The sequence below is a fragment of the Salvelinus namaycush genome, chromosome 35 (assembly GCF_016432855.1).
Source record: "Salvelinus namaycush isolate Seneca chromosome 35, SaNama_1.0, whole genome shotgun sequence".
NCBI lineage: Eukaryota > Metazoa > Chordata > Actinopteri > Salmoniformes > Salmonidae > Salvelinus > Salvelinus namaycush.
Window position 1 is genome coordinate 17491961 of NC_052341.1, and position 24715 is coordinate 17516675.

General features: G+C 43.5%; 3 protein-coding genes across 3 annotated transcripts in view; 2 read left to right on the forward strand and 1 right to left on the reverse strand.

The window, feature by feature from the left end:
• The window catches only part of arfgef3 (ARFGEF family member 3), a 40910-nt gene extending 27065 nt beyond the window's left edge, over positions 1 to 13845 (forward strand). The window contains 14 exon segments of the mRNA XM_038974760.1: positions 255 to 388; positions 514 to 659; positions 1049 to 1228; positions 1304 to 1445; positions 1715 to 1837; positions 2012 to 2115; positions 2311 to 2584; positions 2748 to 2924; positions 3245 to 3359; positions 3451 to 3553; positions 6813 to 6944; positions 7285 to 7415; positions 8680 to 9925; positions 11235 to 13845. Of these exon segments, the coding sequence (XP_038830688.1) occupies positions 255 to 388; positions 514 to 659; positions 1049 to 1228; positions 1304 to 1445; positions 1715 to 1837; positions 2012 to 2115; positions 2311 to 2584; positions 2748 to 2924; positions 3245 to 3359; positions 3451 to 3553; positions 6813 to 6944; positions 7285 to 7415; positions 8680 to 9925; positions 11235 to 11426 (3199 nt within the window). The 3' untranslated portion in view covers positions 11427 to 13845.
• A 5403-nt stretch (positions 13846 to 19248) lies between these two features.
• LOC120029837 (cytochrome c oxidase assembly protein COX20, mitochondrial) lies at positions 19249 to 22946 on the reverse strand. Its single transcript, XM_038975124.1, has 4 exons — positions 22811 to 22946; positions 22328 to 22442; positions 20267 to 20330; positions 19249 to 19741 (listed from the first exon to the last, which is right to left on the reverse strand). Exons 1-4 carry the CDS (start codon positions 22841 to 22843, stop codon positions 19594 to 19596), a joined length of 360 nt encoding a protein of 119 aa, XP_038831052.1. The 5' UTR covers positions 22844 to 22946; the 3' UTR covers positions 19249 to 19593.
• Positions 22265 to 24635, forward strand: lhb (luteinizing hormone subunit beta). Its single transcript, XM_038975123.1, has 3 exons — positions 22265 to 23670; positions 23798 to 23993; positions 24198 to 24635. The coding sequence occupies exons 2-3, from the start codon at positions 23811 to 23813 to the stop codon at positions 24441 to 24443; spliced, it is 429 nt and encodes a 142-aa protein (XP_038831051.1). The 5' UTR covers positions 22265 to 23670; positions 23798 to 23810; the 3' UTR covers positions 24444 to 24635.
• The last annotated feature ends 80 nt before the right edge of the window (positions 24636 to 24715 follow it).

Consider the following 24715-nt stretch of genomic DNA (forward strand, 5'->3'; position numbering starts at 1 on the left):
ATCTCTTTTTTGGGGGACTCTTGGGCCCCCTACGGGCTTGAGCCCCTGCATTAATCCGGCCCTGCCTGCAGTGCTTACATAACTACATAAGCACTAGGCCGCTTTTAGAGAAAATAATAAAAACACTTATCTGGCAGATGTTTCACTGTCCTACTAGTCCCACAGCTTTCTAATTGGCTTGTGGTGATCCCTTTCTGCTGTTTGAAGAATATAGTGGCAATAATTTGGATTCTACTGTATGACCTTTTTTGCAGGTTATTTGAGGACTCTGTCAGTAAACTGAACATGGTTAGCCTGGTGGGTTTCCTGCACCAGCTGAGGAGAGCATCTCAGTCCCAGCTCTTTGACTCAGTCACTGAGACAGGAGACTACTCCTTAGCCATGCCAGGTACCAAACACAGGACATGCTTATCCCCAACAGACTTAGATCAAAACCCTGGGTCAAATTTGCCCAGTAAAATGGAACCAGCAGAACAGTCCCAAAGGTCATCAATGTTGCCTGTGTGTTTTTAGGAGAGGCCAAGTCCACCATGGACAGGCGTAGCGCCCTGCATCTGTTCCGGTTGGGGGAGGCCATGCTGCGGATCGTGAGGAATAAGACCAGACCCCTGCTGCACATGATGAGGGCCTGGAGCGTAGTGGCACCGCACCTGGTGGAGGTAGGAGCACAGGGAATGCATCTCAACTGTGTAGCCTCCTTTGCTGATGTCCTTTCCTCCACGATCACTAATATGGTATAGCCTAATAGGTTCACCCTTTCTGCAGGTTATATTAGGCCTATACCCACTGGGCACAGACATCAGTTCAACGTCTAGTTTTGATTTACGTTTGGTTGAGTTGTGAACTAATGTGAAATCAACAAACATTTCATGCGGCCGTTGGATTTAGTTTGGTGAGAAAATACGAAATTCCCTTAGTTTTCCAAGTTGATTCAATGTCATTACATATAGAATTTTTTTGTTGAAATGACATGGGAACAACGTTGATTCTACCAGTTTTTGCCCATTGGGCATTGTTCTCGTTACTGTTTCTCTCTGTCTCCTCCTAGGCTGCCTGCCACAAAGAGCGCCATGTATCCCAGAAGGCTGTGTCCTTCATCCATGATGTTCTGATGGAGGTGTTGACCAGCTGGGCAGAGCTTCCCCACTTCCACTTTAACGAGGCGCTCTTCAGACCCTTCGAGCACATCATGCAGCTGGAGCTGTGTGACGAGGACGTGCAGGACCAGGTGAGTTGTCCCACACACACACCTCTTGTAATTAGTTGACCCGGTAGTTAAAACGTCCTATTGTTTGTCCCTCAGGTGGTCACATCCATAGGGGAGCTTGTAGAGATGTGTTCCCCTCAGATCCAGTCTGGCTGGAGACCTCTATTCAGTGCCCTGAGGACTGTGCATGGGAACAAGCCAGACATGAAAGACTACCTGATAGGAGAATATTCCATGGGTATGTATGACAGGCAGCCTTTGAGTTTGTTACATCTCAATGTTTCCATGTGTTATTGTATTCCCTAAGGTACTGCACGGCTACAGTATTTCTATTGTATTCACATACATTCTGTTTCTTTGGGTTGTCTGTAATGATGGCTTATGAGAGAGAGTCTCAGCAGGAGATACTGTATGTTGGCACAGAGCCTCGTCTCCTCTCTTGAAGGAGATTCCTGTATATCACTGTTTTTTTTATTGATCTGCTTTTCTGCTTGGTCTGTAATGCAGGGAAGTCTCAGGCGCCTGTGTTTGATGTCTTTGAAGCGTTTATCAACACCGACAACATTCAGGTCTTCGCCAACGCAGCAACTGACTACATCATGTGCCTTATGAAGTTTGTCAAAGGTTTAGGTAAGTCAGGTAAATGAGATGATTACAAAAAAAAAAAATCTGTGGATGTGTAATACTATTGTCATGATCTTCACATTTTTAGGAAGAGACATTGAATGTTCATGTTATTTGGTAAGAAATAATGGAAGTGATTACTCTGATTGCCATCAGTGAGTGTGTTGGCCTTGTTCCCAGGAGAAGTGGACTATAAGGAGATTGGGGACTGTGTCAATGCCACTGGCTACAGTTCTACAGACCTGTGCCTCCCTGCTCTGGACTACCTGAGGAAGTGCTCCCAGGTAGGAAAACACTGGCCCATGGGCCACCTTAGCTATTTTCAATGGGCGTCACACGAAAATGAGTTCTCTTATCAGACAGGCTTCCAGAAAGTCTATTAAAATAGATAAATAAAGGGTCACACAACCCCGCTAAAGGAAGACATTTCCATCTACGTTTAGTGTATCCACACTGTATGATGAGGTTTTCTTCTGCAGCTGCTTGCCAAAATCTACAAGATGCCTTCCAAGCCAGTGTTCCTGGGAGCCCGGCTGGCCAGCCTGCCCATGAGGGCCCAGGAGAAGTCTGTCAGCAGTGAGGATGGCATGGACTGCGTCCTGGCTGAGTTTGACGATGACACAGGCTTGATCCAGGTTTGGATCCTGCTGCTGGAGCAGCTGACTGCAGCGGTATCGAACTGCCCCCGGCAGCACCAGCCCCCCACCCTGGAACTGCTGTTTGAACTTCTCAGAGCGCTCACCAACTTGCCAGGTTAGAAGTGATGCCATAACACCAAAGGACAGATCAGATTCAACACTCTCCACTAGAGTTTGGTTTACATGGTCTGGGTGATCATTTTATAAGATAAACATAGTCATTATGAATGTAGCCTACATGAAAACCAATCGTCAGTAATTTTTTTCCACCTCCATAGGACCGGGCTTTGCCATATTCTCTGTGATCCAGCTTCTTCTTCCTGTGATGTCACTCTGGCTCCAGCGTAGCCATGGCGACCATGCGTACTGGGACATAGCCGCAGCCAACTTCAAGCACGCCATTGGGTTGTGCTGTGAGCTGGTAGTGGAGCACATTCAAAGCTTCATCCACTCAGGTACAGTGGCCATGGAATGACCCCTGAGTGGTGGTCAAACATAGTGTACACAAAGCTGTCAGCAGAGATGGAAGTGCACTTAGGCAGTTAGACAAAATAGGTCTTTGTGAAACTTATGTAACCCAGGGGCTGTATGTATCCAGGGTCTCAGAGTAGGAGTGCTGATTTAGGATCAGTTTAGCCTTTTAGATCACATTGAACATTTTTATATGGGCAAGGAAAACTTGATCCTGACTCCTATTCTGAGATCCCTGATACATACGCCCCCAGATCCTGGTTGTCCCTCTGTCCGTATCCTTCATATCTCTGTGCTCCTGTAGATATTGGCTATGAGCATCTGATCAACCTGATGCTAAAGGACCTCTTCAAGCTGCTGGTGGCCTGTGTGGCTGAACCTGCTGAGACGATCTCTAGAGTGGGCTGCTCCTGCATCAGGTGACCATGCACTTGCGCTGTGCACGCTCACACACACACAGAATGTGTATGACTGAGCTGTAGATGACAGGTGTTTCTCTTCCTGTGGCAGGTACGTGTTGGTGACGGTAGGCCCAGTCTTCACTGAGGAGATGTGGCGACTGGCATGCTGTGCCCTGCAGGATGCCTTCTCTGCCACCCTGGAGCCTGTCAAGGTAAATACCTGGGCCGTGCCATGGTTCTGACTAGAGGTAGTGCAGCTACGACTGGAATTTACTTTTTCGTAGCAGGTTAGGATAATTCACGTGGGAGGTTAGGAGATTTAAGGTTAGGAAAAGGGTTAGGGTTACTGAAAATGCTACTAACCTGCTACGAAAAGTAACTTCCGGTCGTAGCTGTACTCCCTGTAGTCAGAACCCCCGGCCATCCCCTGTGTCAATGGTGTTTTATCTTAAAATAATAAAAGGTGCAAACTTCCTCTCAAATTTTTCCATGGTTGTTATTTTAGACCAGTGGAATAAACTGTATAAAAATCAAGCCACACACTATATGCTCCCAACAATTTAATGGGTAAACCTAATCAACGTTTCGTCAACGCTGTGCCTTCTTCAGGGTTGAGGCCAGTGGAATAATCCACACCCGTTTAGAAAAGGATGTAAAAAGCTTTCCCTGGTAATGATCTGATGAGGTGATATTAATGCCATGAACAAATTACTATAATAGGACACAAAATCACCTCGTTTAAAGGCCCAGTGCAGTCAAAATTCCAACACCAGATGGTGAATTATTTAATAGAACAATAAGAAAGAGTTCCAAACCTCTCTGCCAATAACAGCTAGTTTTCCATTTCCCCTCCCCACTCAGACCACTCACAGACAGTCCTAGCAAAATTCTTGCTTGAGAAATAGTTTTTTGCTAGAAAGCTATTTTAGTTTTTTTCTAACATATTAATAGAAAGCTATTACAGTAAGGTATTTGCAGTGCATTCAGAAAGTATTCAGACCCCTTGACTTTTTCCACATTTTGTTACGTTACAGCCTTATTCTAATATTGAATAAATTAAAAATGTTCTACATCAATCTACACACTTGTTAACCATAATGACAAAGCGAAAACGGGTTTTTAGAAATGTTGGCACATTTTATAAAAATACAAAAACGAAATACGTTATTTACATAAGTATTCAGACCGTTTGCTATGAGACTCAAAATTGAGCTCCGGTGCATCCTGTTTCCAATGATCACCCTTGAGATGTTTCTACAACTTGATTGGAGTCCACCTGTGGTAAATTCAATTGATTGGACATGATTTGGAGAAGCACACACCTGTCTATATAAGTTGACAGTGCATGTCAGAGCAAAAACCAAGCCATGAGGTCGAAGGAATTGTCGTAGAGCGCCGAGACAGGATTGTGTTGAGGCACAGGTCTGAGGAAGGGTACCAAAACATTTCTGCAGTGTTGAAGGTTCCCAAGAACACAGTGGCCTCCATAATTCTCAAATAGAAGAAGGTTAGAACCACCAAGATGGGCCTTGGTCAGGGAGGTGACCAAGAACCCAATGGTCACTCTGACAGAGCTCCAGAGTTCCTCAGTGGAGATGGGAGAAGATTCCAGAAGGACAACCATCTCTGTAGCGCTCCACCAATTAGGCCTTTATGGTAGAGTGGCCCACTCCTCAGTAAAAGGCACATGACAGCCCGCTTTAGAGTTTGCCAAAAGGCAAACTAAAGAGGCTCAGAGCATGAGAAACAAGATTCTCTGGTCTGATGAAACCAAGATGTGACGCTTGGCATTCAGGCCAAAGAGTTCAGTCTGAAGGAAACCTGATATCAACCCTACGGTGAAGCATGGTGGTGGCAGTATCGTGCTGTGTGGATGTTTTTCAGCGGCAGGGACAGGGACACTAGTCAGGATCGAGGGAAAGATGAACTGAGCAAAGTACAGAGAGATCAATGATGAAAACCTGCTCCAGAGCACTCAGAACCTCATACTGGGGAAAAGGTTCACCTTCCAACAGGACAACGACACTAGCACACAGCCAAGACAACACAGGACTGGCTTTGGGACAAGTCTCTGAATGTCCTTGAGTTGCCCAGCCAGAGCCTGGACTTGAACCCGATGGAACATCTCTGGAGAGACCTGGAAATGGCTGTGCAGCAACGCTCCCTATCCAACCTGACAGAGCTTGAGAGTGTCCGCAGAGAAGAATGGGAGAAACTCCCCAAAAACCGGTTGTGCCAAGCTTGTAGCGTCATACCAAAAATGACTCAAGGCTGTAATCGCTGCCAAATGTGCTTCAACAAAGTACTGAGTAAAGGGTCTAAATACTTGTGTAAATGTGATATACAAAAATTGCTAAAATTTCTAAAAAAAAACAGTTTTTACTTTGTCATTATGGGGTATTGTATGTAGATTGATGAGGAAATATATATTTTATACATTTTAGAACAAGGCTGTAATGTAACAAAATGTTGAAGTCAAGGGGTCTGAATACTTTCCGAATGCACTGTACTTCTTTCCCAGAAATTATTTGATATTGAGATAAAAATGGCTGCATTGAGTCTTTAAAATTAACCCATTCTGATTATGGCTGTGGTGTGTGGCTGTGGTGTGTGGCAGCAGGTTAATGCATGTTTACATCTAGCCCCACTACATTCTTACAGTAGGTAGGCTACATTTAGAAGGATACGTCTCGCTACAAGTATTTTTCTCAGTCACAGCCCTGCACAATATGAGAGGACCAAATATAATCTTCTTTAAAGCTTAAAGCTGCAGCCTTTTTAGAGAAAATAAAAAGCTTGTCTCTACTTGTACTGTAGTAGAGAGGGCTTAAATGCATGATGCATTACTACCAATAACAGACCTTAAATATAGTGACCTTGCGAGAAATTACTCTACTTAAGAATGCATTGTGTCTTCACTAACAGCATTGTTTATTCAGACTGTCTTAAAACGTAGAGTGGTAGACCCAAATGCACGCAAGCATACTGTATGGACAAGACCAACTTTCTCAGGCTTGTGCTTTTTTTGTGCTTCCTCCTCTGCATTGCTTGCTCTTTGGGGCTTTAAAGCACTTTGTGACAACTGTAAAAACGGCTTTATAAAATAGTCATAGTTGTTGTGAAAGGGTCATCTACATTCAGGACAGGTCATTAATTCCCTAGTAAAAGTAAATGTCCATTATAATTTAGATGTTTAGTTCCAGTAATGAATGTTGGGATTACTGTCATTCATTAATTTCTTTAGAGATAAAAAATGATGTATACTTATGTATGTTTACTTTCACTGTCTCAACTGTTTGTATGACGTTCCATGTGTGTCTGAGAGAGTTGCAGTTGATCAGTGTGTTCTAGATCCTGTTGATTGGATCACATTGTATGTAACCTTGTGCTCCAGACTGTATAGCTTCAGCATGCATGCCAGAGTGCCACACGGAACCTGTGTGTGTTTCTGTGTCTCTACCTCTTGTGTAGAACCTGCTGGCGTGTTTCCGTAGTGGTTCAGACAGCTTCTCTGGGGACGCCTGTGAGGTTAAGGTGGCCGCCCCATCCCACTCCCCCTCTGCTGAGGCAGAGTACTGGAGAATCAGAGCCATGGCCCAGCAGGTGACCCTCCACCACCACACACTAATTTACTCAATCTGAAATCACCTTTAAATTTCAATCGCCCTATTGCACGGATCTTCTGCGGTCCGGATTGAATCTAGGCCTAGGCTACATGCATGTTGATGTGAAATGACGTACACATGTGTGGCTGTCTGTCCACAGTCAGACCTGTGTCAAATACTACTATTCATCAATCTAGCTGTTATTAGACAACATTTCAAACCTCTTTGTATTAAGTCTCAAATATTCTATGTAGACAGTACATTTCATTATTCATGTATATTGTTCAGTATGACTATATAGTTGTTGAACATGTCTCCTATCTTCCTCCTGTCTTTAGGTGTTTATGCTGGACACCCAGTGCTCCCCTAAAACCCCCAATAACAAAGAAGGCTTTGAGCATGCCCAGTCCTGTGTGCTCATCATAGAGCTCCCCTCAGACCAGCAATCCAATGGTCACACTCAGAAAAGGTTGGCAACGTTTAATCACATAGCTGGTGTGGTGGCTTTTATCAGTGGGCCAGATTTACAAGGGTACAAGTAGTGCAAACACTTTGGAAATCTGGCCCAGTGTGTGAAGTTTGTATACTGTGTGTTCAACCTGTCGTGTACAGTACATCGTCAACTTTGAATCATTGCTCTATTCTAATCTATTCACTATCTATATATAGTGTGTTACAGTTTATGTCTGGGTTCACAGCCCGTTCTCAGAATGTAGTTTTCGATGTGCAATATATTCTGAGACTCATTCCATCTCCTTATGTGCTGATTTCTCTCTCTTGTGCTGGACTTACAACAGAAAAATTGGGTAAGAGCACTTGGATGACACCCATACCATGATTCTGGTTTACTGTGAGCAGCATTTACGCCCACCTGTCTGTGTTCATTATTTACATTTTTCCTTTACGCATCCATTCAATGTCATGGACCATATTATGTCATGTCAACATCTGTTATCAGATGACATAAGCTACTGTGCAAATGATGAAGACTTTGTCTTATCCACCATGTGTAGATATGAAATTCTTTCCCTTTTATAAAATAAGAAAATTCCCAGAGTCCTCTGACCTCTGATACAGTATTATTATTTTGATCAAGCTCTTTGGGATTACAATGTGGTTTTATTAAATCTGCTTTTGACTTTCAGTTAAGGACCTTTTCTTTAATGCTGTTTATCAGAATCCTCATATGATGCCCAGAAGGATGGAGAAATTGATGTCTGAGATTTAAAGCTAGAGTCCTTAATTGAAACAATAGCAAATCGGTCAATCCACCTTTTGTTTCGGTTAACAGCTGAGGGATGGGGCTGGAGAAATGTAACCACTCTCAAATTCATAAACAGAGCTATGGATGCAAGGACTGACCATCAATAATATCAAAATTATAGTTTTAACCATGTTTTGAGGCTACTGTTTGTTTACATTTTTATTGTTTACAAACAACCAAGCTTATATTTTGGGTTCTGATGGGGTACGACAGTTGAACTAAGCTCATGAGGCATTTATAAGTGATATTCTTCAAGAATCAATGGGTACATATCATTAATTTATAAGTCCAAAAATGGATGAGGCAACTAAGGATTGTAGCTTTAAAAGCAGTGTGTCGTAAAACTTTAAAGCTTAAATCCCAGTACGTTGTTGCATGTTTCTGACAATCAGACAAACCAAATATCAGTAAAATTGGAATCTATTTACATAAATGGTTTCAGTAACCTTTTTCTCCATCTGATCTATAGGATTCCTTTCAGAACTATAGTGGTTAGCTTACTCTCTCATCAAGTGTTGCTCCAGAACCTGTATGACATTCTGCTGGAGGAGTTTGTTAAGCACCCTGGTGATGCTGAGACCCAGGAGAAGACCACTCCAGTATCTGATCCTAGACCATCTGGTTTCCTGCGCTACATCTCCATGCAGAACCTGGCCATCATCTTCGACCTGCTGCTGGACTCCTACCGCACAGCCCGAGACTTCGACACGCGCCCGGGCCTCAAGTACCTGCTGATGAAGGTGTCTGGGGTGTGTGGCGCTGCCAACCTGTACCGCCAGTCTGCCATGAGCTTCAACATCTACTTCCAGGCCCTGCTGTGTGCCACGCTCACCAACCAAGAGAGCATCACTGCTGAGCTGGTGAAGAAGATCCTTTACGAGGAGGACGAGGGCAGCTCCGACTCCTCCCAGCAGTGCTCCTCCGAGGACGAGGACATCTTCGAGGAGACGGCTCAGGTGAGTCCCCCGCGGGGGAAGGAGAAGCGCCAGTGGAGGGCCACCATCCCTTCGCTCAGCATCCAGCCGGTCAGCAGCGCAGACTGGGCCTGGCTGGTCAAGCGGCTGCACAAGCTCTGCATGGACCTCTGCAACAACTACATCCAGATGCACCTGGACCAGGAGAACCTGGTGGACGAGGCAGTGCCCGTCTTCCGGGGGGACCCCCTCTTCTTCCTGCCTTTCTTCCCCTCCACCCCCGAGACTCCCACTCCCTCCATGGGAGGCCTGTCCGGCCGGGGAACACCCTCAGATGACAGCGTGCGCTCCCACCTGGCAGAGACGCCGTCGGAGGACACCCACAGCCCTACTGCTGGCTACTGCATGGACAGCCTGCCACACCTGAGAGGGGAGAGGAGAGACCCAGCGGGCCGCAAGAAGGAGTGGTGGGAGAGTGCTGGGAACAAGCTATACACCATCGCCACCGACAAGACCATCACCAAGCTGATGATGGAGTACAAGAAGAGAAAGCAGCAGCACAACCATACCACCTTCGTGAAGGAGACCAAGGGGGGAGAGACCAGGGGCGAGGCAGGGACGATGAGGGGCCCAGAGTCCTCCAACCCACAGAGGCCTCAGCAGCTGGTGGACCCGGGGCCCATGAGACACTCGTTCAGTGCCGGGCCAGAGGTGCTGAGGCAGGAGAAGATCAGACCCCGCTCCGGTTCTACAGCAAGCTCCCACAGCGTCTCCATTAGAGACTCAGAGGCTCAGATACAGGTAGGACTGCAGGGGAAACATGACCAAATACAGGTAGGACTGCATGCAGGGGAAACATGACCAAATACAGGTGGGACCGCATGCAGGGGAAACATGACCGGATACAGGTGGGACCGCATGCAGGGGAAACATGACTGGATACAGGTGGGACCGCATGCAGGGGAAACATGGCCAGATACAGGTGGGACTGCATGCAGGGGAAACATGACCAAATACAGGTGGGACCGCATGCAGGGGAAACATGACCGGATACAGGTGGGACCGCATGCAGGGGAAACATGACCGGATACAGGTGGGACCGCATGCAGGGGAAACATGACTGGATACAGGTGGGACCGCATGCAGGGGAAACATGGCCAGATACAGGTGGGACTGCATGCAGGGGAAACATGACCGGATACAGGTGGGACCGCATGCAGGGGAAACATGACTGGATACAGGTGGGACCGCATGCAGGGGAAACATGGCCGGATACAGGTGGGACCGCATGCAGGGGAAACATGACCGGATACAGGTGGGACCGCATGCAGGGGAAACATGACCGGATACAGGTGGGACCGCATGCAGGGGAAACATGGCCGGATACAGGTGGGACCGCATGCAGGGGAAACATGGCCAGATACAGGTGGGACTGCATGCAGGGGAAACATGACCGGATACAGGTGGGACCGCATGCAGGGGAAACATGGCCAGATACAGGTGGGACCGCATGCAGGGGAAACATGGCCAGATACAGGTGGGGCCGCATGCAGGGGAAACATGGCCAGATACAGGTGGGGCAGCATGCAGGGGAAACATGACCAGATACAGGTGGGACTGCATGCAGGGGAAACATGACCAGATACAGGTGGGGCCGCATGCAGGGGAAACATGGCCAGATACAGGTGGGGCAGCATGCAGGGGAAACATGGCCAGATACAGGTGGGGCAGCATGCAGGGGAAACATGGCCAGATACAGGTGTGGCCGCATGCAGGGGAAACATGGCCAGATACAGGTGGGGCCGCATGCAGGGGAAACATGGCCAGATACAGGTGTGGCAGCATGCAGGGGAAACATGGCCAGATACAGGTGTGGCAGCATGCAGGGGAAACATGGCCAGATACAGGTGGGGCCGCATGCAGGGGAAACATGGCCAGATACAGGTGGGGCCGCATGCAGGGGAAACATGGCCAGATACAGGTCAAGTTCTCTTTTCATGATTGGATAAACACTTGCACGCAAGTGTAAGCGCAAAACTCTGTCCTCGTTCTCTTTATTTTGTTCTCTTGTTCCCTCGTTCTCTCTCTGCCTCTCTCGCTCTCTCTCTAGGCATGGACTAACATGGTTCTGACCATCCTGACTCAGATCCAGCTCCTTCCAGACCCTACCTTCGTGGCCCTGCAGCCCGCCGTGTTCCCCTGCATTAGTCAGCTGACCTGTCACGTGACTGACCTCCGTGTGCGCCAGGCAGTGCGAGAGTGGCTGAGTCGCTTAGGAAGAATGTATGACATCACTATGTGAGGAGCAGCTGCGTTCCTTACAGTGTTTGTAAAGGGGAGACTAAGGCTCAGCCAATGAGAATCTGCATTGCCACTTTTAGCCGCATTCAGTTTGATTGTAATTTACAGGAAGTCATTCAGTTTGATTGTAATTTACAGGAAGTCATGCAGTTTATCTTTGCTAGGTTTTGCTTTAACGCTGTCACTCCTGAATGAAATGGAAGTGAGCTTTTTACCAAAAATAGAATCGTTGTGTCTTTAAATTAGCTGACATAGCTATTTATTGTAGATCCCAATTTATGTTTACTACATATTATTTATATAAATTCTTTACAACTGCAAATATGCTATTACATTAAGAATATATATATTTTTTATTTATATTTGTGATTTGACATTGGAACAACTGTATATAAATCAGATATTGTGCCATATGAAGATATTAGTTCCAGTTAGCTTTACACATTTCAGTAGTAAATTGGTGTACTGCACTCTGACAAGATTCCAATCTATAAATCAGGCAAAATGATTTACCAAGCCCAGGCCCCTCTCAGTGAAATGGATGATATTCTCTTTAGTATTAATTAACATTAACACATTTTGTTTAAGAGAGGAGATTAGATGCCTTGATGACACCAGTCAGTCACAAGGCCTTGGTGAAAGTGACCCAGTCCCCTCTAGGTAAACACACCACGTGACCCTAATCCAGTGATGCAGTGGTAAAAAAAAAATAGGTGGATAAACTAATTGGCTGTCGCAGGGAAAAAAGTATGGCTCCCTATACTTTCGGAGAAAAAAAATCTGCAAAAGGTAGGGAAACTGTTGGGCCCAAAATAATTTTACTCGCGTTTACCCTCCACTACACCACTGCCCTAATCCATCCATTCTTTAATTTAGAAACATGATAGAATTACAGCCTTGCTATTATCTAAGCACGCCTGAGATCTCACCATATAGGTCAATGAGTCTTACTCATCAATGTCCAATGAAATCAGAGAGCAAATCCCCACATGCTGATCCTCATTGAGAGCGCTGTTGATAAACAACCCAACAAATACTGTAAGGCAGGATTAGGTTTCGTTCATATACCCTCAAACCTCAACAACAGTTTGGGTTGGAGCCATGCTCAGATCTGGCCTGTCTAGAAACGGTCATCCTTAGATAATGTCAGACCCAAACATGATGATTCTCCAATCATTACGCCTTTCCCTGACCATACCCGGACTCCTCGCCAGCCCCTCTATAGGAAATGTCGGAATTGCTATCGTGTTGTCTGACCTCTCTGACCCTGCTCTAATAGCTGACATCTGCTTGGGTATTAATGAAAAGGGACAGATGATTGAACACTCAGTACATGTATCACTATAAAATATGTTCGCCATTGCTGTTTGTGTAAATTTGAGCAGTCAAAGGACAGCCTTTTATGTACCCACCCACACAATTCTGTCTAGGATTTTAGTAACTTTAGTGGACTATTTATTAGTAGATATAATATGCACCTGCTCTCAAAACATGTTCCCTTGAGAATCTCATGTACATTTGTTCCCTAATGTTTTGATACAGTTGACATTTTCATGCTGGCCTCCAAAGATTAGTTGAATCTCTGGTAGTAAATGTCTGCGCTTAAAAGGTATTAAAAATAAATATAACTTATTAGGTTTTCAGCTCTACTGTACTCTAAAATAGGCAAGAATTGAAAAAACAGATCAGAAAAAATTTAAGTTGGCCAAATGCATTTGTGAATATAGTACATTTTTATATGGAAGCACTCTCAAGCTCATTATAGTAACACACTTTTACAATGAATCAAGATGATTTCATATAGAAGAAAACTGAAAAATAAGTACATTTTAAATGTAGATATCTAGAAAGAAACATGTTATGATGTTAGAATTCTGTCATGAGAGTTAATGTAATATTTTACTATTGAAAAGTTTAGTAATTGCTTTCATTGCATAATTTATTGAGCGTATTCTCATCTGGTCTCCATTGCAGTACTGGGGGTAGAATTTTCAGTGTCAAGTTTACTTATTACAGTGCTTTATAGTGTATTTTCTTCTGACTACCTGGGACAGTCTTTTGCATACATACTGTTTATTATAGAATGTACCTTTTTTTGTTTACTGTCTTAATGTAATGATCAACTTTGGGAGGTGAAAATGACTGTACAATGACCAAAGACCTGCCCACTGTATGTGTCTAGGGGCTCTATTCAATCTGGATGGCTGAAGCATTACAGATTGGGCGATTTAGAAATGTAAAGGTAATTTCCGATTGAGCTGACATATACATATATACAACGTTTACCTTGAATACAGTCTCCACTGATGCAGGAATATTGCTGTTAAAATGTAAATTTGTATGGTATGTATTAATTTGTGGATGCCCATCATCCATTTCATATATGTTACAAATTACAATTCGTATGATGTGTTATGAATTGCAATTCATACAATGTTACAAATTTGCAATACGTATGATATGTTTACGAATTCCAATTTGTTGCGGTTAAATTTAGCTAGCTGGCTAACGTTAAGGTTAGGGAAAGGGTTAGCTAACATGCTAAGTATTTGCAAAGTAGCTGAAAAAATAGTAGTTGCTAAATGCAAAAGTTGTTCATGATGAGATTTGAACACGCAACCTTTGGGTTGCTATACGTTTGCGTTATATTACAACCAAACATCCTCCTTTTGTTTTTGCCTTAGTTAACCTGTCTTATGTAATCATACCAAACGAAACATACCAACTAAATTGAGTTTTCCCGAAATGTAAATGTTTTATGTTACGTATAGTCTGAGACCAGGCTCATCATGCTGTAAAGCTGAACTTCAGCAATAAAGATTGAATGGAGCTCTTGATGTAAGCTGCTGATGATTATTAAGTTCCATTCGTTCGTATACTTTTACAGCATCATCTCTGGAAATTTAGGCTGAGCATGCAGCTTGTGAATGTGTTATATAGAGGCACTATCTTCTAACTGTTGATCCTTTCCAAGAAACGTCTCATCTGCCATAGCTTCCTATCTGCTGATTGAGGATGAAAAGGGAGCAGGACCCAGAGAGAGTGCGTAGGCATATAAGCGGCTTTGAGAGAGAAACTGTCGACTATTCTTTATTGTCTGAGTTGATCATTTGTGGGTAGATTGTGACCCAAATGTTTGACACAGTTTGTTCAAAGTGATCAGTTTATGGGATGATGGATGTTGATATTAAAAACAATGGAGTGTTTGTGTATCTAACTGTCAATATCATTGCTTCCTATAACACATTTTTACTCCTCTGCCCCAAACTGTGCTGATGCATTTATTTGAAACCATCAATAGTCCAATTCCATATGTTCTGCAGTGTGGGAGCACATTACTTTATGGCACATGAATACTGTATGATCAGGATTCAAAAAAGATTCAAGGCAATTCCTTTGGAGCAATTTAAACAATATTTGACAAATTTTATCTTTTGGAACCCATAAGTATGATCCCATGAGATGGCAATTGTTTTAAACACAGTTCAATGTGTTTTGTTTTATAACCAAAAGCACATGATTCAATTAAAATCACTTGACATCAATGGTATTATTATACCTTTATTTCGAACAAGGAACACAGACTGAGACCAAGGTCTCTTTTACAGCTGGGCCCTGTAGCTAGAGGTGTATTGTGTAATGCTTAATTTAAGGCAATTTGAGTGAGAAAGGGTTGTAAAATGTAGAAAGGAATGTGTGGAGCATGCCTGAAGGTTTCTGTAACGTTTTCATGCACTAAGACAACTGTTTTGTTAACAGATTCATTCTGCCATCTTAAGTGTTTGGCCAAATGAAATTCAATTAATTGATTATTACAAACATTTGGTTAATATATTGTTATTAATATAAAATGTTTTATGAACATTTTACTGTTCGGCAACTAAGTGTACATATACCGTCAAACTTCTGCCAGTTTGTAAGTTCTGTACATTTTCCTCTGAATGACTATGGTCGGTATTATGGATGAACTGAATGGCACAAGCCTGGCAGGAAGAATGTCTTGCTTAGGGCTCTATTCAATCCCTATTGTGGAAGTTCTGTGTTACAGCATGAAATTTAAAGGCAACGTTTCAGCGTTAGTGGAGACTGCATTCATGGTAAACGCTGCATATGTCGGCTCAATCAGGAATTACAGTACCTTTAAATATCTATCACACAATCTGTAATTCTTCAACGACACAGATTTAATAGAGCCCTAAGAGGGCCAATATTGTCACAGTGATTTTTAAAAGCTTTTTTCTGCCTTTGATAAAAAAATAACTATTATGTTTGTGTTTTTTCTCTGGCTGGACTCCCTTGCTGATGTAATTTGTCTTCAGATTGTATGTATTCATGTTTGTATTCATACTCAGTATATTTCAAAGCGCTTTTATGTTGTGTTGTAGAATAAACAAACAAATCGATTACCGAATCTGCTGATTTATTTTATACAATTGATATTGGTCTCAATATGTAACTCTCTCCATCTAAGAGAACCTTTTCTCAAAACAGTGTTTGTGGGTGAAAGGGTTTTACCTGGTTCTCCGACAGGGACAAGCCAGAATAACCGTTTTTTTCTTTCTAAGAGTGCATTTTCCCACTCCAAGTTAAATCCGCCTCACTCGCCACATCAGTTGACCAACCACCCACGTAACCATTATTTACAATGTAGGCCAAATTTGGAGCTGCTGTGAGTAAATCCAAAGAGATTGGAGAAGCCTGGCTGTGATTGGACACTGTTACGTCCTCACTGATCTCTTAGCTGGACCCATGCTTGTCATGCCCTCATTTGTAAGTATTGTACACCCTGACACGAGAGTGATAATCGCTCTGATTGTCGCTCCACTCTGCGCTCCAAGCCCAGGCTTTCAGCCCAGCATCATGCGGATGTTACTGGATAGCGGTTGGATGAAGTTCGGGCCAGCAGGCAGAGATAGTCTTGACTGGGTCCCTGGGTCTGGGCCGTCGCCGCTCCCCTCTCTCGACAAACATGCTCAGGTGAGTTGATCAACAGGATGCACATTAAACAAAATGGATGAGATGTTTAACAGTATGTGAAATAAACGTAACTAGTGTTGTTCACACCTTTTACTCTGATATCGCCAGGGTGACCACTGGAATGAGTTGACCCCCAGTGAGGACATCATGAGCAAAGAGTTCATCCTTTATGTTGTCGTAGCAACAACCTCTCTCCTTTTCATCAGCCTCGTTGGCTTCCTGGTCTACAGGAGATGCTCTACCAGCAAATTGGCTCTGACCAACGTCATCACCCTGGACCTGGAGGAGCTCCAAGATCTGCAGGACCTCCAGGACCCAGAGAGCAGCACTGACTTCCTATCCTCACTGGCCTTGTACAGAGACCAGATCCCCAGCTGCAGCTCTGAGACAGACATGACTGACGGAGTCTTCCTCATGGTCTACCTGCCAACACCCTATGAGGAGACCCTCACTAAGTTAGCCCGGGCTGCTAGCATCCGAAGCTCCAGAGGTGTGGATCGATCTGCTAGTGTCCGAAGTTCCAGAGGTGTGGATCGATCTGCTAGTGTCCGAAGCTCCAGAGGTGTTGATCAAGCTGAAGGCACTAGAACCTCCAGAGGTTTGAATCGAGCTGCCACTGTCAGAAACTCGAGAGATGTGGATCCCCCTAAGATAGACCGATCTGCCTCCGTCAGAAGCTCCAGAGGTGCGGCTCGAGCTACCAGCATCAATAGCGCCAAAGGCGTCGATCCACCTGCTGGTCAAGGGAGAACAGATGAAACCCGGACAGATGGAGACTCAGTGAAGGAACAGTCCACGGACTAAGGGCAGGATTCAATTGGATAGCTCCTTTCTGGCAATGCACCATTTTAAGCTAATGTTAACGCGGTCACAGATATCGCATTCAACGCAGATCTTCCGCAGTCCGGATTGAATCCTGGCCAATATCAAAATAACAATATTTGTTTGTGAGAGGACGAAGGAGCATGCATCTCTGGATCTTCATTCCTTAATTTCTTGCTGCCAGGAGCTGAAACCATAGAGCAGCTTCTCTTTGTGATTGTAAAATGTACCTTTGTAGCCTGGTGGAACAATCTGTTTGTGCTCTTGCTAACTCCTCTCTGTATTCCTTCATTGTCATACTAAACATGTATGGCATGACCGAAGAGTTGGCAACAGCACATACAGTATGAGACCAGGGTTTCTCCTAGGCTATGTGTCGTACAGCATATTGTGCAGTTTTTCATGATATAGTGTTAAGCAATGCACTGAGGTCACTGGTCAGAATTACTCCGAATAAGCTGATCAAGATGGTACTGTTACTGTGCGTTTCATACTGTTTAACACCTGTCTGAGGAGCTTTTGATAGTTGCAGAACTGTCTATAAAGCTATTTCTTGTGCCATCTGGTCATGTTTAAAAAAGGAAAGAACATATCTTGCTATTCTTATTTATAGTTTTATTAATATATCATAAGACTTATTTCTAATGTAATTACTCCCTTCCTGGACTGCACATAGTAAGCTGTATAGCTATATATAGAATAATCTTGATCAAGTAAAATGAAATACCAAATGTAAATATGAGTGGTCTATTTGAGATATTTCTTTAAATATTTGTCATTAACTGAAAGTGATATTTGATAGTCCAAATACGTATCAAGTACCATGTACAATTAATTGTAAACACATTAAAGTCTATTTTGACATCTAATATTGTTTTTGCGTCTTTATTTTACAAATAAATACTTCTGTAAACAGTTCACTGGCTGGCTGCTGCAGACTGACATTTACTGACCGTTGGGACAAACTATCCACAAGTTGCTTAGTAAGCTGAATGTAATATTGGCCCTCGACAATGCTGCACACTTTAAGATCAAGGCCATCTGAGAGGCCCATTATGTGGCAGCACAGGGCCAATGCAGGGTAGAGGCAGATAATATGAACTTACATTGTTTTACTTTTGCTATGAGTTGGACCTAGATGGAGTGGCCAGTGAGCTATCGAGACACCCAGCTGAACCCTAGGATGGAGGGGCCAGTGAGCTATCGAGACACCCAGCTGAACCCTAGGATGGAGTGGCCAGTGAGCTATCGAGACACCCAGCTGAACCCTAGGATGGAGTGGCCAGTGAGCTATCGAGACACCCAGCTGAACCCTAGGATGGAGGGGCCAGTGAGCTATTGAGACACCCAGCTGAACCCTAGGATGGAGTGGCCAGTGAGCTATCGAGACACCCAGCTGAACCCTAGGATGGAGGGGCCAGTGAGCTATCGAGACACTCAGCTGAACCCTAGGATGGAGGGGCCAGTGAGCTATCGAGACACCCAGCTGAACCCTAGGATGGAGGGGCCAGTGAGCTATCGAGACACCCAGCTGAACCCTAGGATGGAGGGGCCAGTGAGCTATCGAGACACCCAGCTGAACCCTAGGATGGAGGGGCCAGTGAGCTATCGAGACACCCAGCTGAACCCTAGGATGGAGGGGCCAGTGAGCTATCGAGACACCCATACTGTCATCACTGATGCAGCACCTGTGTGTTGGGAGTTTGTGGAGGTGGCCTTTGTCACACCGTGACTAGGGGCTAAGACATGCACACAGTTTGCAGTCAGAGGAAATGCATGTCTCGTAAGAGGCAACAGGAGTGAGAGAAGGACAGGAGACCGAGGACTAGTTCTCCGCTGTGGCTTTGTGTCAGACCTAAAGACCCAGAACGCACACATACACATTTGTACTGGAGTGAATGAGAGGAAGGCTGGATGAGAGACAGTGAGGTGTGGAAGATTTACTACAGTGCCGTGGTATGATATGATGCAGATTGCCATCTAGTGGCCATCTGGTGATACGGTAGTAGACTATTGCAGTACTCTTTAGTTCACACATTCATTTTTATTTAACTAGGTAAGTCAGTTAAGAAGACATTCTAATTTACAATGACGGCCTACCAAAAGGCATAACACTGTACAGAAAGTCAATCAATATTTATTCAGCGCACAACCAATCATCTCTTAAATAATTATGAATAGATCCACCATTGAGCACAAAAACAACACTTGTTACAGAATATTTTACATAGAAATAACAAATCATGCCTGACAACATGATCCAATAAGACAGAAAAATAGAAGAACATTTAAAGGCTGTGGACATTGTGAACTGCAGTCAAGGGTGTGTGAAAGAATCAATGATTTGATGACAGGATCATGTAATCATTTCAAGGACATGAAGGGCAAGGCTCCTGCTTTTTTGGTTTACTGACGGTGTCCAAACTCGTGCCTTCATACATGACCTTGTTCTTGATGCCATCCTGGATCAACCTTTGCTGCATACGGAGCTGGGCATTGGTAATTCTACAGTAGAACCTGAGAGCGCCAGCAGAAATAGACCATCAGTGTAAAGGGCTGGTTAATACATAAGGACCTGCATAGGGGTTTAGGCTGTATAGGGGTATATGCTTCATAGGGGTGTAGGCTGCCTTGGGGTTGTAGTACTACACAAATAGATGAGAACATCTCATGAATATGCTGAATAAATATTCTAAAATGAGACAATAATAAAAAGTGGTCACCCCGCCTGTGTTTTGGTAAAAAGCTGAGGGATGGGCCTGGAGAAAAGTAACCACTCTCAAATTCACAGACAGCGCAATGGATGCAAGGACAGCAAAAGTATAGTTTTAACCATGTTTTGAGGCTATACAGTGTGTTTACATTGTTTACAAACATTGGACTAAAACAATCTTATATTTCAAGAATCAGAATATCATTCATTTGTAAGTCCAAAAATGGATGTAGCAAATAAGGATTCTCGCTTTTAATGGACATCAACTAGCCAACAAGTGTTATAAATCATCAAGCTTATAAATCATCAACACGGACTTCAAAACCTACCATGATCCCAGTGTGGTAAGCATGAATCCTGCAAAACCTATGTCAAAGGACCGCTTCACTCGACCTGTGAATGACAAATTAAAGGCATGTGTAAGAAATGGAGAAATACTGTGAGAAGCCACAGAGGAAGAGGTGAAGGAGAGTATTTACTCTGCCCAAAATCTGTCCTCGTGAGACAAGCCCTTTTTTGTTTGGAGGTCTATGAGAGAGTGTTGAATTACATGAGGCTTATTTGATTGAAACTAAGTTTCATAATACCAGTCAAAAGTTGACACCTACTCATTCAAGGTTTTTTCTTTATTTTTACTATTTTCTACATTGTAGAATAATAGTGAAGACTTCAAAACTATGAAAGAACACATATAGAATCACGTAGTAACCAAAAAAAAGTGTTCAACATATCAAAATATATTTTAGATTCTTCAAATAGCTCGATGACAGCTTTGCACACTCTTGGCATTTTACTCAACCAGCTTCACCTGGAATGCTTTTCCAACAGTTTTGAAGGAGTTTCCACATGTTGAGCATTTGGTTGGCTGCTTTTCCTTCATCTGCGGTCCAACTCATCCCATCTCAATTAGGTTGAGGTCGGGTGATTGTGGAGGCCAGGTCATCTGATGCAGCACTTAATCACTCTCCTTCTTGGTCAAATAGCCCTTACACAGCCTGGAGGTGTGTTGGGTCATTGTCCTGTTGAAAAACAAATGATAGTGGGACTAAGCGCAAACCAGATGGAATGGCGTATCGCTGCAGAATGCTGTGGTAGCCATGCTGGTTAAGTGTGCCTTGAATTCGAAATACATTTCAGACACTGTCACCAGCAAAGCACCCCCACACCATCACACCTACATGCTTCATCGTGGGAACTACACATGCAGAGATCATCCGTTCACCTACTCCGTGTCTCAGACACAGGGGTTGGAACCAAAAATCGCAAATTTGGACTCATCAGTCCAAAGGACAGATTTCCACCAGTCTAATGTCCATTGTTCGTGTTTCTTTGGCGCAAGGAAGTCGTCTTCTTATTGGCGTTCTTTAGTAGTGGTTTCTTTGCAGCAACTTGACCATGAAGGTCTGATTCACACAGTCTCCTCTGAACAGTTGATGTTTAGATGTGTCCGCCACTTGAACTCTGTGAAGCATTTATTTGGGCTGCAATCTGAGGTGCAGTTAACTCCAATGAACTTATCCTCTGCAGCAGAAGTAACTCTGGGTCTTCCATTCCTGTGGCGGTCCTCATGAGAGCCAGATTCATCATAGCGCTTGATGTTTTTTGCGACAGCACTTGAAGAGTGCAGTTCTTGACTGACGTTCATGTCTTAAAGTAATGATGGACTGTCGTTTCTCTTTGCTTATTTGAGTTGTTCTTGCCATAATATGGACTTGGTCTTTTACCAAATAGGGCTATCTTCTGTATACCCCCCCTACATTGTCACAACACAACTGATTGGCTCAAACACATTAAAAAGGAAAGAAATTCCACCAATTAACTTTTGACAAGGCACACCTGTTAATTGAAATGCATTCCAGGTGACTACCTCATGAAGCAGGTTGATAGAATGCCAAGAGTGTGCAAAGCTGTCATCAAGGCAAAGGGTGGCTACTTTGAAGAAACGCAGACATACAATTATTTTTTAATTGTTTAACACTTTTTTGGTTGCTACATGATTCCATATGTGTTATTTCATAGTTTTGATGTCTTTACTATTATTCTAAAATGTAGAAAATAGTTTTTTTTTTTTAAATGAAAACCTTGAATGAGTAGGTGTGTACAAACTTTTGACTGGTACTGTATGTGGATGCACGAGGCAACTTCCATTGTTAGAGCAGTCACTCGGCTATCTTGTCAATATAATATATCATCTATGGAGAAACCTATGACAGAAGTAAAATAATATTCTTACTATGCTCATATTAATGGACAGTAGATTAGATTTCACCCAAACAAATCGCTCAAGACAGAGTTACATGTATCTGGCACGAGATTAGGTTATGGATTCTGAGATTACACAAACAAATCATTGATGTATGCCAGTGAATCTGCAGGAAAAGCAAACTTACTTGTGGCCAAAAAGTGCAAAAGGCCAGCAGCCAGGGATCCCCCAGATCCATGTAGAAGAGCCTCTCTGGCACAAGGTGTGTTTTGAACGTCCAGAATACCCAGCACCTTGAAACCCTAAATGGCATACGGTACATGAAACACATTATGGGAGATGAAACTACACAGAGAATAAGCAGAGAATTACTGAGATACAATTAATCACGGTTTTTATCTTGTATCAAGCATCACATGATATTACATTCATACTGTTAGCTAGCAGACACGAAAGAGTGGTAACTAGCTAGTTCAACATTTAATGAAGAAACACATAATCAGCTATAGCACACTACCGTTAGCTAGCTACCTACTTAAGCAAACTAGACAACTGCTGTAGCGACATCACCACCAATAATATTCTTGACCTTCAACAACTGAGTTGCTGCTAGCTAAGTTAGCATTGTCACAGACAATGTTTTCTGAATGACATTGTCTAGGACACTTACCTTATTTTTGTCACTCTCCTCTTCACCGGCCATTATGGCATTAGATTGACCCTGTTATGGGGAATTTACCTTCAGCATCGCCTGTACTTACTTTCGTAATCACACTATACACTGAGCATGCGTACTAGCAGGTTCGTTAGAAATTAACCCACGAGTTCATAAAAGGAAACAGTGGTCAAAAGCTTTTGTGTTCCGGGAAGATTTTCTCCAAGTATTGCTGACACAGAATTATTTATTGAAAAATAAGCTATGCTTTCAAAAATGTATTTGACATATTGACAGTTTTTTTTTATATGTCATAATTCTTTCAAACTGTTATAGCATGTTTTACCAAAATCTTGAGCAGTATCCAACAGTGGGCTATTCACAGAATAACTAAAATGACTACCCCAGTTGTACCAATGAACAAGTGTGTGATTAATAGGGTTAATCCTGTCAATGAAATTCTATCTCAACAAAATGTACTTGCTTGGACCTTGATAACATGTGCAGCATTAGCATCAAAACATGTCCTTCCGGTGTACAGCAGGGATCCAAATCTATGACAATTATGTCAATCTGACCCTATAAAGCCATCAACTCTTGAGGGATTAGGGTGTCTAATGAATTATTATTTTGATGCAATGTCATCGTCCACATGCAGAAGTCTAAACTGTGCAAAGTAGAGGTCAGGAGGAAGTCATTGTGTCAAAGTAATCCATTCTGTTACCAACATGGGATTCTATTCAAGGTTGTTGTGAAGGGGGAGAAATCATGAGCTGAGCATCCAACCCTGGATACTAGCCTCCTCCACTGTATAAATGCCCAAACACACTGCCCATCAGGACACAACTTTCTGCTGAACCCGTTGAGTCCTTCAGGTAAACCTATCTGTATTGATCAGACTTCTCTTACTGTTATATATAGTTATTACAACAATTTGCAAATAATAAGCAATTTACACTGTACCATTTCTAATGCCAGAGAAAATCATTTGTTTTCACTTAGGCTCTCTTTCAGGATGTTAGGTCTTCATGTAGGTACCTTGATCTCCCTGTTCCTGTGCATTCTCCTGGAACCCATTGAGGGGTCTCTCATGCAGCCCTGTCAGCCCATCAACCAGACTGTGTCTCTGGAGAAGGAAGGCTGCCCAACGTGCTTAGTCATTCAAACCCCTATCTGCAGTGGCCACTGCGTCACCAAGGTACAATGTATACAGTGGCTTAGTATCATCTGAATGTACTATGCAGTGGTTAGTATTATCTTATTTAGCTAGGCCATAACTTCCTTAAATTGTCACTGTGTTCTTCATAATTGCGTATCAAATACTAGAAACAACCCTAATGCGTAAAAACAAAAGAAAACATTGATCTACATTTACCTTTCCTCCTGTGTATGTATTTACCAGGAGCCGGTTTTCAAGAGCCCATTTTCCACCGTGTACCAGCATGTGTGCACCTACCGGGACGTCCGCTATGAAACGATCCGCCTACCTGACTGTCCCCCTTGGGTGGACCCTCATGTCACCTACCCTGTGGCTCTGAGCTGTGACTGCAGCCTCTGTAACATGGACACTTCTGACTGTACCATCGAGAGCCTGCAGCCAGACTTCTGCATTACCCAAAGAGTACTAACGGATGGTGACATGTGGTGACATGTCAGCCAACATGCCTGCCTATGTAATGACATGTTATATTACACCCGCCCATGCTATGACATGTAGGCCCAATGTATGGGGAACTAACTGAACTAAAATTTCATAGGTACTACAGACATGGGCTTGTAGGTTGTATGTGAATGTACTTGTACTCATATTGGGATCTGAATAAACTGGCTCTAACTCTGACCACTTTCAGTGTCCTCTTTTTAGAGGGACTCCGGGAGAGAATGGGAACAAAAGAGGAGAAAGAGCAATCTCAAATATCC

What these genes read in the sequence shown, in the direction of transcription:
- LOC120029837 (XM_038975124.1), bottom strand. Translation starts at nt 22,843, where the DNA reads ATGGCCGGTGAAGAGGAGAGTGACAAAAATAAG. An exon ending in AGGAGAGTGACAAAAATAAG is followed by an intron (nt 22,443 to 22,810) that starts GTAAGTGTCCTA and finishes TATGCCATTTAG; the next exon opens with GGTTTCAAGGTGCTGGGTAT. An exon ending in CTTACCACACTGGGATCATG is followed by an intron (nt 19,742 to 20,266) that starts GTAGGTTTTGAA and finishes TGGCGCTCTCAG; the next exon opens with GTTCTACTGTAGAATTACCA.
- lhb (XM_038975123.1), top strand. Translation starts at nt 23,811, where the DNA reads ATGTTAGGTCTTCATGTAGGTACCTTGATCTCCCTGTTCCTGTGCATT. An exon ending in GTGGCCACTGCGTCACCAAG is followed by an intron (nt 23,994 to 24,197) that starts GTACAATGTATA and finishes TGTATTTACCAG; the next exon opens with GAGCCGGTTTTCAAGAGCCC.